Genomic DNA, 17,086 nt, shown 5'->3' with positions numbered 1-17,086 from the left:
GGCGCCTACACAGCATAGTTAAACCCGACATAGTACGGAAAGCGCAGGCGTCACCGCAATATTGTGAGTGGCACTACTGCGGAGTGAAGGCGCAGGCATCACCGCCATATTCTGAGTGGCACTACTGCGGAGTGAAGTTAGGAATAATGTGCTGCTTGGGATTGTACAAACCGCTGAACGCTTTACACCAAATTCAAACACAATACAGCTCAACGATACAAACACAAGCCTACCTGGATTGGATCAATGAACGCAGGCGCCTACAACACGCGTCTGAAACTGCGGAAGCAAAGCAGGCACAGGTTCAAAACGAACGAGCTCGACTGACGGATGTACAAACACGAGCCCGTCTGGATAAAATCAATGAACGCAGGCGCCTACAACGCGCATCTGAAATGCCGCGGGCAAAGCGGGCACGGCTCCAAAACGAACGAGTTCGACTAATGTATTTCAGGATACCCAACGCCAGGGGTAGGCGAGCGAAGCGAGCAGGGGGCAGAGCCCCCTTGTATACTTTATAAACCATACAGTGAAATCCTCTAAGCATATATACCTACCCTTATCATCTCCTAATTTTGTGTTACCGTGGAGGAAATTCTCCCTGCCTGCCACACATAAAATTGTAGCCCTGTAACTCTTCCTGAAATCTAAAAGACTACCTCCTCTGTTATGCTAATGATGAAGAGGAATATTAGTCTATTAGTGTTATTTGGGGATTACGGTGAGAAGAGAAAAAAAAAAAAAGTGTACAGTAATCCCTCACTTATCGCGGGAGATAGGTTCCAAGGCTGACCGCGATAACTGAATTTCCGCGAAGTAGGGACACCATATTTATTTAATTATTTAACGTGTATTTGGACGTTTTTAAACCCTCCCTGTATTGTTTACAACCCACCCTTTACTCTATTAATAACAGGGACAACTGCTAAGCAATATGAAATCGGTAGATACGTTTACACTTACTGTATAGCGAAGTACACGTAGCTATATATGACGTGATGATGGTGATGAATATGCTGCGCAGTAAAAATGATGATGAAGGTGATAATCCCCTGAATGCAGTAGCAAGAGCACGTTAATGCTGAATGAGTGAGATGAGACTTCCTGGTTAATGCAGCACTCCGTCGCTGAGCCAATCTGCAGCAAACAGGAACTTAACTGCGTGCTCTGATTGGGTAGCTTCTCAGCATTCCGCCAATAGCATCTCTTGTATGAAATCAACTGGGCAAACCAACTGAGGAAGTAAATACCAGAAGTAAAAAGACCCATTGTCCGCAGAAACCCGCGAAGCAGCGAAAAATCCGCGTTATATATTTAGATATGCTTACATATAAAATCCGCGAAGTCGTGAATCCGCGAAAAGTGAACCACGAAGTAGCGAGGGATTACTGTATTGCTTTACTATTACTTCCTTTAATGTTGATCAACTCTCATATATAAATATTGCTTTCCCCTCATCATCCAAGCTAATCCATGAGTAAGCTATGGATGCATTTAAAGGATTTAAAATTGGCAGACTGTCTTCTAAAAGCTGAATTTCTCAAAGCATCAAGTCTGAAAATCACATTAGTATATTAAGTGCCTATGCAGACTATTATTATTTTCAGAGTAAAAAGAGCTGAGGAGTACAATCTAAATGCAGCCACCTATACCGAGTTATCACATGGTCTCCTTCACTGCATTTTTTTTACTTTAAAATTGCAGTGTTGATAGCTCTAAAAGCTGACTGAAAACCAAATGCAGCACTTTTGCTGTAAGCAAACAGCATACTGATTCACCAGTTAAAGCATGGTTTTAGTCCCTCTGATACTGCTCTATATTGCTCAAATATAAACACAGAAACACTGTTTTGCCAGTCTAGGAGGCCATGTCTATAAAAATAAAAAAGACTGTTAAAATGTCTTAAGGATCTAAATTGGAGCTATTATTTCATAAATCAGCTGCCTTCAAGAAAAATAATTGGCACAGGTAACAATTTCCACAGCCATTTGGTCTCTAGTTATACAGATGACACACAGCTGTCTATTCAGTACCAGAAAAAAATAAATACAACTAAACATCTACCTGAAGATTAATTCAAAAAGATTACATCTATGATAATAGGATCAACTGGAATAAACATCTTCAAACAAGACAACAGGCCAATTTTTCACAGAGATATATATAGCCGCCGCTAGAGCAGGTAAAACACCCATGAAAGCACGCAGGAAGGAGCCACGCCCACACCCATGAAAGCACGGAGGAAGGAGCCACGCCCACCAACTCTAAGACCATTGGATACGACGAAAACTCGCAGAGCCACGCCCACCAACTCGGACGCGACGCCTCGGAAAACACGCCGTCATTTCTGTTTTTCTGTGCTACAGTCCACATGCAGCTCTGAGCCACGTTGACTTTTTGGTTACGACGCACGACCGCGTGCAACATCGCAAACTGTTTTACACACTGCATACAGCAATTCGCACCCGCGACAAACATGCGTCTTCTTAGATGGTCCTGCAGGAACATGGAAAACGTTTCCCCACCCAGCGTCCACCGCATCCGCAATAAACATGTGCCTTCTTAGATGGTCCTGCAGGAACACGGAAAACGTTTCCCCGCCCACGTCCACCCTCGCTCTCTAGGCATTCCCACTTCCTGCTCATGTGCCCGGACACAACAACTCACCGACCACCACGTAAGTCGCTTTCGTCTGTGCTAGGAGTCCACATGCACCTCTGAGCCACGTTGACTTTTCATTTTTCTTTTTGGTTAGCACACACGCACCACCATCGCAAACTGTTTTACACGCCATGGTCTTAGAGTTGGTGGGAGGGTCTCCGTGAGTTGCTCTTGCATGGGATCCTTAAAACAATCCTTTAAAACTGAGGTTAAAACACAATGAAGGTAGCAGTCTTTAAAAACCAATAAGCCCTGTGCCTCTGTTTCATTAGCGTCTCACCTGCTTCACCGATGCAGGCCCTGCAACAGTCGAGACGCTCTCTCAGCAGCTGACCTTCTCTGTGCCCGACTCCACTATAGGCTGCAACAAAATTATGAAAGTACGGGCGCATTTGTTTCACACAAGCTGTGTGTGTGGGTGGGTTGGTGTTAGTTAATTAATTAGTTACTCGAAGGATTTCAAGATTTAATATGCACAAGCGGTAACACTGCAAAAGCAGCCCAAACCAGAAAAGACGGCTGGCAAAAAGTGGCCGACAAATTAAACGCGAGTGCATTGTACTTACTGAAAACAGCGTTATGGATTTTGCAAATGTTCATTTTTTTCCCTCTGCTTAAAAAACATTCAAAAAGCGGCGAGATTATGCAGTGTATACTACGTCGCGGGTTGGTATGCAGCGTGTAAAACAGTTTGTTTGTCGCGGATAATTTGCCTTTTACTATTACACGAAGACAATTTCCTGTTAATACTTCGTTACATTGATATAGCAGTGTTCTCAGTATTCAAAGCGCTATCCACACAGGGAGGAACCGGGAAGCGAAACCACAATCTTCCACAGTCTCCTTACTGCAAAGCAGCAGCACTACTACAGCGCCACAAGGCAGTTAAAGAATACACCGGGCTCGATTTTGTTTTCACTTCTGTTTACAGAGATCGGGTCTTAGATAGCATTGTTGCATTGTTACTTTTCTTGGTGGCTTATTACATTACGGATCTTTCACATGTTCATTTTTTCCCCTGTGCTTAAAAGACATTAAAAAAGTGTTTCTCAACTGTGACTCCGGAACATCTCCGTACGCAAGCTATATTAAGCGTCAACAACAAAGACTCGCTACACCTTAATCTACAAGTACTGACACTTATCCCTACCGACGAAGTAACTTTCATCAGCGTGGCCTTCTTTGTCACAGACGATCCCGCTTTCAGTCACGGACAATTATATGTTGCTCTCTCCAGAGGTCTATCTTTTCATTCACTCACAGTGGTATCCATAAACCCACCCCATTTGGACAACTGTGTCGTTCAGGAAGTGTTCACCCATCAATACATAATTATGCAGCGTATGCTATGCCACGGGTTGGCTAGTAAAGAGAATTTATTCATTTTATTTATTTTTTTACTTTTATTTTTAAATGCACAAACCACACATTTATAAGAAGATAAGCACAAATGTCAAAAAAGGCATAAGAATCTTCTTCTTTAGGCTGCTCGCGTTAGGGGTCACCACAGCGGATCACCTTCACATAACGAAAATAGCGCTTTATTGATGCATAGCACATTTTGTGCCCAGTACATATAAAAAAACAAATGAAATTTGCTGAATCATTCTCAGCCAACAAGTCTATAAATTAAAAGACAATGGTTGAGCAACACACGTTTCAGCGGTCAATAGTAATAGTAAAATCTATCAGGTGATCATGTCCAACCATCTTATTAAGCAATTATGTACTAAGCAAGAGAAACAAGCCAAACCTACATCTTAATTACTAAAAGAATATTTTGACTTGGGAAACACAGAAACATGCGAAGTACCCACACTGTAACCAGGGTAACGCCATAATCTTCACTACCCAATCATTTTGGTATACATAAGAATACAGGAATAAAACTTATAATATATTAAAAAAAAAACTCATGGAATTCAGTAAACAACTCGGCAAACATGACTCCGGTGCTGCCGAGAGTGGCAGCCTTTTCAGCAGCTCCGTGTACGACTTTATTTTTCTACCTTTTATTTTTCTCTTTATTACTTTTTATTGATCACTCCTATCACTTTCTTTTATGTGTATTTGTTCCCTGGACACTTTTACTATTACAACGTGGCCATGGATTTTTACACGCCGAGACTCGTCTATTCAAGTAGTCAACTTCAAGCGCCGAGAACAAATGCCAGTGTTGGTGTGGTTCCCTATTTACCCGACGAGGTAAGAAGGCGGAATCACGGCAGCAGAGTCGGCACCAAGCTAAAAATGAAGTGGCTTGCGAGAAAGTTCCGTTTTAAGTCTTCTGTGATCCTGGGAAATGTGAACTCACTACCAAATAAGATCGACGAACTTGCTGCGCTGGTGAAAAATGTCAGAACCTACAGAGAATGCAGTTTGTTGTGCTTTTGCGAAACGTGGCTAACTACCACCATCCCAGATGCTAACGTGGAGCTACCCGGGTTTAGCACAGTTAGAGCGGACAGAGACGCAAATACCTGCGGGAAGCAGAAAGGAGGAGGACTCGCTCTCTAGGTTAATACAAAGTGGTGTAACTCTGGACATGTAAACGTCAAAATCTCCACTTGCTGTATGGACATCAAACTGTTGGCCGTAAGTTTGCATCCCTATTACTTGCCCAGAGAGTTTGGACACATCATTGTTGTTATTGTACACATTCCTCCTTGGGCGGGCGTGGAGATAGCAACAGTAGAATGGATGATGTCACTCGCTAAGTTACAAACGCAGCACCCGGAGGCGCTTGTGCTAATCGCTGGAGATTTTAACCATGTGACGCTGGACAAAACATTACCTGCCTTCTCCCAGTATGTGGACTGTAACACCCGGGGAAACAAGCCTATTGACTTACTGTATGCAAACGTTAAAGACGCATACAGCGCCACCCCGCTGCCTGCGCTTGGGAAAGCAGATCATACCCTGGTTCTGCTTCAGCCTCACTACAAACCAAGAGTGAGGGAGCTACCTACAACCACACGCTCATTCAGGAAGTGGTCCCCTGAAGCAGAGCAGGCTCTGAGGGACTGCTTTGGAACTACGGACTGGGATATCCTGCAGGGGTCAAATATATATATTTGCAGTTGGAGATCCACAAAGGGAGAAAAAACGAATCACGTATCATAAAATAGTTTTATTCCTGAGCTTTCAACCCCTATCAGGGGTCTTCATCAGAGGATAATGCTTAGACTTACAAGAATCAAAGGCAATATATAGCAACACATTCAGGGGGTGGGGTGGGTGGAGGTGACTAAGTCCGTATGATCAAAAGGGGGGGGGGGGGGGGTTATCGTTAAATTAAAGTGCATATGTCCTTCTTAAGTTGGCATATGCTGGGTTTATGTCCAAGTGTCTGTTGATGGCATTTTCATCTGATAGCCAAGACTCGGCCAACTCTCTGGCGCTTTTTGTACTGGCCTTAAATTTTACTTTCACGTTGTCCCAGTTGAATGTGTGTCCTGTCGATTTAGTATGTGCATATATCAAAGATAGTGCGTCCTTTCTTCTGACAGCGTTGCGATGTTCCTGTACACGTGTTGAAATTCTTTTTGACGTTTGTCCTATGTATACAGCTGAGCAAGAATTGCATGGAATACTATAAACTGCGTTTCGTGTTTCGGCTGTCGATTTCTTGTTTTTAGCATTAAACAGGACCAAGCGCAGATTGTTGGTGGGTTTATGTGCTATTTTGATGTCCCACTTGGTCAGGGTGCGTGCCGTGCCTTCTGACACATTATGGTGGTATGGGAGTGAATGCCAGGTGGGGTGGGGGTTCTGATGTACGTCGCTTGTATGCTGATTCCTTTGGCGCCTGCTGTGTAGACTCCGATTAATGAATGATTTTGAGTATCCGTTCGAGGTGAAAAGTTGAAACAGATAGCGTCTCTCATTAATTTTTGTTTCCTTGGTATTACAATGCGTGTGGACTCGTTTAAATAGGGTTTTCACGCAGCTCCGTTTATGAGATACCGGGTGATTGCTGGCGAAGTGTAGAATCTTGTCTGCGTGGCATTGTTTGCGGTAAACACTTGTGGTCAGGGTGGCGTCACTATTTCTTTTGATGTAAATGTCCAGGAAATTGATGTGTCGATTATTTTCTTTTTCCATTGTGAACTGGATTGCAGGGAATATTGTGTTAATATGATTGAAGAATTCATTCAGCTGGTTCTTTCTTAATATGACGAATGTGTCGTCTACATAGCGTATCCAAATTTTGGGTGTAATCTGGGATAAAGCTATGTTTTCAAATCGTTGCATTACCAGTTCAGCTAGGAGTCCCGATAACGGTGATCCCATCGGCATGCCTTCTTTCTGTGTGTAATACTTGCCGTTGAAATGAAAGTGCGTTTTTTGGCAAAGTGATATTAGGTGCATATATAAATATATATATATATATATATATACATATACACACACACAGTGGAACCTCTAGATACGAGTTTAATTCGTTCCAGCACTGAGCTTGTATAGCGAATTTCTCGTATCTAGAACAAACTTCCCCATTGAAAATAATGGAAATCCAGTTAATCCGTTCTGCACCCCAAATATATTAACATAAAAATCAATTTTCCTAACAAATAACACTGATAAATTATATATACTGTAGTCTACCTTTAATAAATAACACTGGTAAATAATATAACTGATTATTAAAAGAATCAAAACAGGTGTCCAAAGTGCAGTAGAGCATTCAATAAATCTTTAAATAAATAATCCTTAAAACAGTTGTGAAGTGGAGGTTTAAAATACACGAGAATAACAATCCTTTAACACGAGGTTAAAACGTCAAAAGGATGCCGTCTTTAAAAAAACAGATGACAATCCCCGGTGCTTCTTCTCTGTTAGCGTCACACCTGCGGGCTCTGCAACAGGCGAGACACTCTTAATGCAGCCGACCTTCTCTACACCGTCCTCCTTCAGCTGTTTAGCTCGCCTGTTCAGCTCACTGTTCAGCTACACGCCTGCCTTCTCTCTCTCTCTCTCTCTCCTTTTACTTCTTCTCCCCCTTAACCGGCTCGCGCTTCTCTATATATGCGGGGAGGACATGGCAGCTGCAGCCCATCAGCCACAGGAACAATCATGGATGTGGGCAGTTTCCCACCTGTGCACTTAAGTGAGAAACGCAGACACCGCAGATCGCGGCTCGCAACTGCTACCACGCCCCCTTGCTAAGCCGCGAGCTATACCCACAGCCTGGCTCGTGGCTCATTACGCGAGCCAATGCTCGTATTTAGATCTGAATTTTTCGCTCATACTTTCCTCGTATTTTGAATTTCTCGTATACAGAGGTGATCGTATCTCGAGGTTCCACTGTGTGTATATATATATATATATATATATATATATAGCAAAATACCCGCGCTTCGCAGCAGAGAAGTAGTGTGTTAAAGAGGTTATGAAAAAGTAAAGGAAACATTTTAAAAATAACGTAACATGATTGTCAATGTAATTGTGTTGTTATTGTTATGAGTGTTGCTGTCATATATATATTGCATTGCGCTGTCACTGGTATTTTGATAAAAGAATTGGAACAACATATAAGAAGCGTATAAATTATTAAACAGTAAAACATTAACATTTAAGAAGTAAAGTTACATTAAGTACTACTGCAGTGCCTTTGGGTATACCTCATTTTTTGTTTGCCCATTACATGCTTAAATGTATACATTTTTTGGTGCACCTACCCGAGAACACGCGACATATAACCGAGCGTGGGAGAAGCATGGATTTTAAACTCGCGTTGAGTTCATCTGCTGGTCTCCCTCGTGAAATAACTGGTAATGTTTGACTAAAATCTACAGCGAGTAAAACGACATTACCTCCTATTTTTATTTTTTACGATCTCCGAGATCTTGCTTTTTTCGGTTCAAGGCTTCATAAGCTCTTTCATGTTCTATGGTGTACTTAACCCAACCCATCATCTTTGAATGTTGCAAGACTTTCGCCTTGTATGTAGATCGGGGTAATTACATTCATTGCATTCCTAGTCTGAATCACAATCTGATTGTACAGGTGGTTACCTGGCACTGTAGGGTTGCCACCCGTCCTTTAAAATATGGAATCGTCCCGTATTTGAGAATGAAATTGCGTGTCCCGTTTTGAATCAATACGGGACGGGATTTGTCCCGTATTTTTTTTATCATTTTTTTTAAAGCAGCGTCTCATGCAAATCATCCCACACGCATTTTTGAAGATGCCTCCTTTCCTACTTTTGATTGGGTAATACTTGATGTCATCGTTAGTTTGATTGGTCTTTTTAACTGTCCAGTGAGGAGGGCGGGTCTTTTAAGTAGAGTCTGCGAAGTGTTGGCACTGGGATGTGGCACCCGCTGCAGTATGCGTCCCTTATTTTTTTGTATTAAAAGTGGTAACCCTACCTGGCAGGTAACACTTATGTTTGGTCATGAAGTCGTCTAAAATCCGCCACGTGCCCTCTTTTAATTGTGAGAAGCAGATATATATAGCCAAATTCTTGCGCTTCCTTGCGGCGAAGTACTGCTTTTAATTTTTTATGAAGAAAATAAAACCTTTTTAAACGGATCGAAAATATACCAATAACAATTTGTTAAGGATCTGTTTTTTTGTGAACCTCGCTTTTCACAGCTGTCGCGCTACGGCGTGTGTTTTGTTTATTTGACAGTATGTAGATCGTGGTAATTAAATTCATGGCATTCGTGTTCTGAATCACAATCTGACTGTATGGATGGTTACCTGCCAGGTTACGCTTGTGGTTGATCAGGAAGTCGCCTTACATCCGCCACGTGCCCTCTTTCTGTTCCCAGAAGCTGATCATAGAATGCATTATTTGAAAGTAAACTATTAAAACCAAAGAGTATGCGACACGTGTTTCTCCTTAATTCTGGGCTCATCAGGCATACACACTCACTGCATCCCCTCTCGAGAATCGAATATCGTCAGCGCCAGAGTTGAAGCCCCTAACGTTGCGGTCAGCAAGTGGGCTAACATCTGCCATGTGCCGTCTTTCAGTTGCGAGAAGCAGATCATAGAATGGTTGAAACTGTTGCCCCTAACGTTGCGCTACGGCGTGTGGTTCGTTTATACCTCGTGTCTTCTCATTAAACTTTTATCTCGCGAATATGTTATTGCAATCCGCAGCAGGAGCGTTTCTATAAACTTCATTTAAACTTACGTTTTACACCGTGCTTTGTTTCCCTTATGAACATGCTTGTATGCTTCACTCGCTCCCTTCTCAATTGTTTAATGAATTTTTTGTTCTTCGCTGTTTGCGGCTCCTCCTTCATTTGTCCCTACTGCATTCACAGTCTTTTCACGTGATTACGTGGGAGGCGTGATGACGTGACACTCAACTCCTCCTCCCACGGCCATCGAGCTGCCGTCCATTACAGTATATTGTGAAAAAAGAGGTTCCAGTTATGACCATTACGCGTTGAATTTCGAAATGAAACCTGCCTAACTTTTGTAAGTAAGCTGTAAGGAATCAGCCTGCCAAATTTCAGCCTTCCACCTACACGGGAAGTTGGAGAATTAGTGATGAGTGAGTCAGTCAGTCAGTGAGTGAGTGAATCAGTCAGTGAGGGCTTTGCCTTTTATTAGTATAGATACTGTATTTTATGTAGAGCTCCAGCCAAAAAGTAGAAATTCAAAATATGGACAAGATATTGCTTATGACTTTAAGCAATATATTTAAACACTTCATAAATACCCTTTTACACTAGGTACTTGTACTCAGATTGTATATGTACAGCATGTACACTAGAAACTATAAATGTATCTTTAGTAGACCGATACAAATCCAGTTACATTTTCCTTGTCAATTTACTACTTTCATTTTTCATCTTCCACTGCTGGGGGGTTTAACATGGTCAGTGCACCAGAGTTTCGTACCTTTCATGTAACGGACAAGCCAAAATGAAGTACCACATTTCAAACGTTTATTCTACAAAAACGCTACAAGATAACAAATTTCATTACAACACAAAAAAGGGTATACAAAATATTTTTTTCACTGCGTTTTAAAAATGATGTCTTCAAGGTGGGGCCATCATTAGCAATACTCTTCACAACGATTTCAGACTGCTCGCATTACTCGTTCGGGCACTTCAAGGGGATTTCATGGCAAATATCGTCCTTGGGGGCTTCAAGGTTTTGCGGTGGGTGTGTATACTTTCAACTTGAGATAGCCCCACAAGAAGAAACTGCATGGAACAAAATCAAGTGAATGTGAAGGCCACCCGACATTGCTGTGTAGAGAGATCAGCTTCCCTGGGAACATCCCCTGCAAATCTTGCATGGATTTCAACGCCGTAGGAGTTGTTGCTCCATACTGTGGAAACCAGGCATCCACCACATCCATTTCTGCCAGTTGAGGCCACAAAAATTTCTCTAGGATTTCAATGTAACGTTCTGAAGTGACAGTGATCGTTGCTCCCCCTTATCAAAAAAGTAAAGGACTACAAAGCCACATTCTGCAACGGCGCACCAAACTAACACACTCACTGTGCAGGGGTCTCTGATGAAGTTCACGAGGGTTGGTTTCAGCCCAATGCTGAAAGTTTTGATTATTTAGGTAAAAATTCAAATGGAAATATACCTCATCTCATATACACTGTTATATAAAGCGTTCAAGGAGACAGAAGTTCTTTATTCAGTCCTCTACCTTATCTATTGATGCTTACGTTAGCATCAACTTCTGCAAGACAGTATCTTGCGTAAGGCCTGAGCATTACCCAGGCAACTATGTAGCCACATCTTCTCCTAGCCTCATAATGGCATCTCCTAAGAAAGGTTTTCAGCAGCCCAGGTGTCGCATGCTTAAGACAGTTAACAGCAGTGATGTTGAGGAGCCTCTCATCAGCAGTAATGACAAAGTGAATCAATCTTCAGGCACTGAAATTGCAACGGACAGGGATTCTGATGAATTCGAAAGTGATGCTCGTGACACTCATACATGTGCAGTGTGCTGTTCATATTATTATTATTTCTACATTTATTGTTTTGAACGTTTTACAGTAGAAATTTGAGATTTAATAAAAATTTCATTTTTCACGACAAAAAAAAAGGCAATGCTTTTAAAATGTTTTTTTGAGAAAAAATGTAATGCTAAGGAAGTTAATCCAGAAATGTTAAAATAAGGTTCACACTCAGTTCAAGTGTGTTTAAATGCTACTTATGCCAGTGTAGAACCAAAAATCTTTAATAATCACATTCGCTAGCCACATTCAAGACAAGCAATATAAATAACCAGTAAAAGGCACACCGCACGAGAACATACAGTGAATACACTTGACTTGAGCATTCATAGTTTTCATACTCTCTGTACATTTAGCATTCGTTTGCTCAGATGTCGATGCTCTTGCTGCTTCCTGAGCAGCACTTCTTTTCTGCACCCTAGCATCCTGCTTCTTCTCTTCTTTCATCGACATCTTTTCTCATTAAAACTGATTAAGTCAGTGTTTGTGTTGCAATTACTTAGTACGTTTTCCATAATTTTTCACTTAAGCTGGCACTTAAGTCTTCAATCTGCCTCCAGAATGATTTAAGATATGAAGAGGAAGGGGAAATGACCCTGCTGGCCGCTGCCGAGAGTTGATTCTACAATAAAATAAAATAAAAATAAAAATAGGAATAACCTTGGAGGTCAATCATCACCCCGAAAGCGGATAGTAGACGTCACGTAGTATATGAGTAACAAATTTCAGGTCAATAAGTCAAACGGTTTGGGAGCTACTGGTGATTTAAAATCCTGGACAGACAAACGGACAGTCACAGTTGCGTATTGTACAAGAAGAAAGAAGAATCATCGTAACAAAAAAAAGCTTGGGAAAACTGGCAGCACAGTATGTTACATGCATTCTAGAAAATATGACTAAATTACGAAAAATCGAGATTGTTTTCAAACAATTTACAGAGGGAAAAAAGTTTCCCTTTCTAACATTGTTTCAAAAAGGAACAAAAGAACAAGGAGAACCTCTACTTGGTAGAGACTGCAAAATGAATTTCCCAAAAGTCACTTAAAGATGTGGTGCATATTAATAATTCAAACCAACAATAACTTTCAAAGTATTATACCCGGCTAGAAACAATAAAAATGTGGTAAGACCATGAACAGCAAGATTAAGAGGAAAAATGTCACTGCCTCAATCCTCAAACTGGATATACTCTAAATCATTAATATCAAAAAATGGTGGGGTGGACCCCCTCCCCCATAAAAAAAAGACACCGGTCATAAAATCTGACCAAAATGACAGTTATTCAATCTAACAGTAACACCACACATGCAAACATATTTCAGCCATACCATGTAGTATGTTTGGCAATAGTCAGCAACATCATATTATCCTGATAACTGGGTCACAAAACATTAACACTGCACTTGACTTGAGTGTTAAAAAGAGTAACTAAGCATTGTGTTTCAGACCTGCAAATTATGATTTGGGTCTATCACTGCAGAGGATTGCATTGCCTTTCAAAAAGTTGACACATGCTGCATTTTTTTTCATGTAGCCACACATGTAAGGTCTTCATTGAAATAAATGCAGACACACTAAAGTACACACAGTGCATTTTGGAGAGTTGATTTCAGTAGCAAGCTGCACAGCACATGCTTTTAGGCACTACAGAGTAAAAGTCAAACACTGTATGCCATGAGCTCTCATCCTGAAGTCCTTCACTTGAACGACAGCTCTCATGGGCCAATAATGGAAAATTTTTGTGGTCAAATTTATGTGCACATTCTCTATATTTTATACACAGCATAGGTTAGTATTACTGATATCAGCCACAGTGCTGATGCATGTAGGGATATATGAGACAATATTGCTGAAAAGCCTCCAGTAGAGTCATAAATGATTAGGCCTAAAGCAGGCACAGCAGTACGCTTGGGTCACATCGCTTAAAAAATGTCAGCACATAAAAAGGAAATGACTGCACTTTTTTTTTTCCTGAAAGAGCTAAAAGAAATGACAGGCAAATGCATACTGAGGAGACCAACTTTGCTTAACTGGCATGAAAGAAGCCAAAGCATCTACAGAATGGACCGAAATATCTAAAACTCAAAGGTTTCTTACTTCTCTAAATTCTCTTTGATTATATCAGTTTGGGCACCAGGAAAATTCTAATTCACGTATAAATCATTCTTCAAACATCCTTCCTATCTGTCACCTGAATCTGGAGAAATGGCCATAATTTAAAAAGTGTGTCAGTGTACTTCATTGTAATATGACTATTCTTGCATTTTGCATGTTTCATATCAAGCAATTTATTTAGTAGGACAATGGGAAAACCAAAATGAATCCAGAAGATTTTCTCTGCTGCAGTGCCAACATTTGAGGATTTTTCTTTTTAAATCTGCAAAAGACCACTTAATATACATTACAATACATGAGACTTAAACATGTCCATGATTGATTAGCAAAGTCAATAATGGAATGGATGTACTTTGAATCTGAACTTCCCCTCTTAATACAATGTGGATGTACTTCAAACCTGAATAGTTTATGTCTTAATACTATTAATCCAATTCAGGGTTGCAGGGACCCACTGACAATCCCAGCATCAGTGGACATAAAGCATAAAACTCCCCTGGGCAGAGTTCTAGTCATCACTGGACCTACTCATGCACACACTCCAAACTCGTCACTTCTGAAACACCAATAACCTTAACATGCATGAATTTGTACAAATGAAGAAAAACTCTAAAACTGAATGTATACATGTATTACAGTAAACAATGAAGTAATTTAAAGGCATTTTTGTTATTTTATTTTCACAAATATAATTTTGAAACCTTTTTGCATTCATGTTGTGATATTTGCCCGGACACCATCAGACCGACACCGCATCTTTATCAAACCTATGCTTTATTTTCTTCTCCACACAACACAACACAACTCAGTCCCGCACAGCTCACAATGTGCTTCTAGCCCCAGTCTCCCTTTTCCTGGGCCTTCTATCTCCTCTCTCCAGGAGCTTCGTCCTGCTCCCGACTGCAGCTCAATGACATAAGGGAGGCGGCCCCATTTATCCTCACCCGGATGAGCTCCAGGTGCTCTACCTGATGTCACGTCCTGGTGTGGCGGAAGCATCAGGAGAGCACCCGGAAGCACTCCGGGTGATCCTGGAAGGATCGTCCTCCATGGTTGTGGCGGAAGTAAATAAGTGCCGGGCTCCATGAGGCTCGGGGCGCCCCTAGCGGTGACCAGAGGCCCCAACGATCTTAAGCCTCCGTGCTCCCCTTCCGTTGGCCTCTTCTACTACAGGGCGGTTGCCCCCTCGAGGCCCGGAGGACAAATATGCCGCGACCTAGTCCTTCCAGGCGTCCCGGCCGGGTCTGACCCCCAGCCATGTACGACAATGTGCACTGTTATATTCAAATATACATGCATGATACTCAAAAGGTCAACCAAGTACTTAATGAAGGTATCACACCAGTATAGTAATTTCACTGTGTTTTTTTTTTTTATGCTGCATTACTAGATAAACATGATGGGTGATCAGTTATCAACATAGCCTACTGACAAATGACAGTGCATTCATTGTTTCCAAATTCCTCAGGCACAAGGCAAAAATAACCTAGCCCACTGCAAAATAAATACGCATACACCTATACTTAATCTACTTGGGTCAGTTTAGAGACATAATGCCAGGAACAAAATATGTTGATTAGTACTTGCAAGTTACGAATTTCACAGTACGGTACTCTGTACACGTGACTATAATGACCCTCTAAACCTTTCTATTTTTGGAAGGCAGAACAGAACTCGGGTACGTGGAGAAAATGCACGTGGACACAGGGAGATATCTGAACTTTGGATACCGTTTTGGAGCGAGTCCAAATACACACAAGCTGACCCTCTAATTCATTTAGTACAGTTTATCTTGTTTCCAAAATAATATATTATTATTACTTATGTAGATTGTTTACCGTTTTCAGGAATGTGTCAGTTTGACTACTATATTATAAAATTACACGATTGTTTGCTCTGCAAGATGCGTCGAGTTAAAAGTTATACACAAAACACTTATCACACCAAGTGTTTTACAGGTTAAAAATATAAATAAGACCACTTTTTACTGTATGTTACAACAATTTGCTTACCTTATGTCCATTAATATCAAAGTTACAACTGTTAAATTGAAACACGTTTACCCTAATATTCAAACATTGCATATCACGTATACACAGAGGTGCACATCGACGTTGCCTCTTTCCGCAATCGCACCTTTTCGTATAAAGAGGCGCCTATTTTTATGACCATGAAGCAACAAACACCAAAACAAAACTTTTTGCAATTAAAATATCCAAAAAATTCCAGTGTGTACAACGGAAGTTTATTTATTTGATAGCAGAAGTTTTTCCATACTAATATCGTCCCCCGCCTCTGCCACAGGAACACTCGTTCTTTGTTATGTTAACGAACAATAACAGACAGAGCACAAGAAGAAAACAAAGATGGGCTTAACTTCAATAAAAAAAAACAGGAAACTCATGTTAAAGCACGGAAGCCTCGCGACTGATCAACTCTGCTCCATTCTCCGGCTGACAACGGCATTCAAATGCAAACATGTCATGTATACATGTAGAAAGATGAGACGTCGACATCCCCCAGCCCCCCTCCCCTCCTAGCTGTCCGCTCTAGCACGGTGCAATGTTATTATAATTTACCTCATTCGGTCACTGCAGCTAGATAATCCGCTTCATACAGGAAAAAAAGAGAGGAATTACATCGAAGTCCTCGGATGCCCAAAAGAACAAACAGATTTTTCGGTGCCTTGTTTTCAACAGCGATACCCCTGTCTTTCGACAAGGAGCAGTTCGCTAAAATTTCAGAAACTGCTCCATCTCACACAACACTCTCGCCATTTTGGTTTCCCGCTGAGTTCCTGTTGCATTCTGGGAGGTAGCCAAGCACCATAGATATTAGCCTTACTACTAGCTCCTGAAATCGCGGGGCTATCTAGGTTGAGAGGTTTACAGGAGCGAAGACGCGCCCTCTTTCGGTGCATCGTACACGGACTACGCCGCGTTCCAAATTATTATGCAAATTGTATTTAAGTGTCATAAAGATTAAATATTTTGTTTTCAATTAAAGTCATGGGTGGTATTGTGTCTCAGGGCTGTTTTGATCACTGAAGTCAATCTCGGACACCTGTGATAATTAGTTTGCCAGGTGAGCCCAATTAAAGGAAAAACTACTAAAGAAGGATGTTCCACATTATTAAGCGGACCACCATTTTCAAGCAATATGGGAAAGAAAAAGGATCTCTCTGCTGCCGAAAAGCGTGAAATAGTTGAATGCCTCGGACAGGGTATGAAAACCTTAGATATTTCGCGAAAACTTAAGCGTGATCATCGTACTGTTAAAAGATTTGTGGCTGACTCAGAGCACTCACGGGTTCGTGCAGATAAAGGCAAAATGAGGAAGGTTTCTGCTAGACAAATACATCG

At 41.3% G+C, this 17,086-nt stretch overlaps 1 protein-coding gene across 2 annotated transcripts in view; it reads right to left on the bottom strand.

Annotated features, from left to right (window-relative positions):
- mtf2 (metal response element binding transcription factor 2) overlaps positions 1 to 16,514 on the bottom strand; it is a 103,122-nt gene extending 86,608 nt beyond the window's left edge. For both annotated transcript variants that reach the window (XM_028811448.2, XM_028811449.2), the window contains exon 1: positions 16,304 to 16,514. In XM_028811448.2, coding sequence (XP_028667281.1) covers positions 16,304 to 16,308 — 5 coding nt within the window. In that variant the 5' untranslated portion in view covers positions 16,309 to 16,514. The remainder of the gene's footprint in view (positions 1 to 16,303) is intronic.
- Positions 16,515 to 17,086: the final 572 nt, after the last annotated feature.

Source organism: Erpetoichthys calabaricus, chromosome 10, assembly GCF_900747795.2.
Source record: "Erpetoichthys calabaricus chromosome 10, fErpCal1.3, whole genome shotgun sequence".
Classification (NCBI taxonomy): Eukaryota; Metazoa; Chordata; class Cladistia; order Polypteriformes; family Polypteridae; genus Erpetoichthys; species Erpetoichthys calabaricus.
This window is presented reverse-complemented; position numbering and strand designations above follow the sequence as displayed.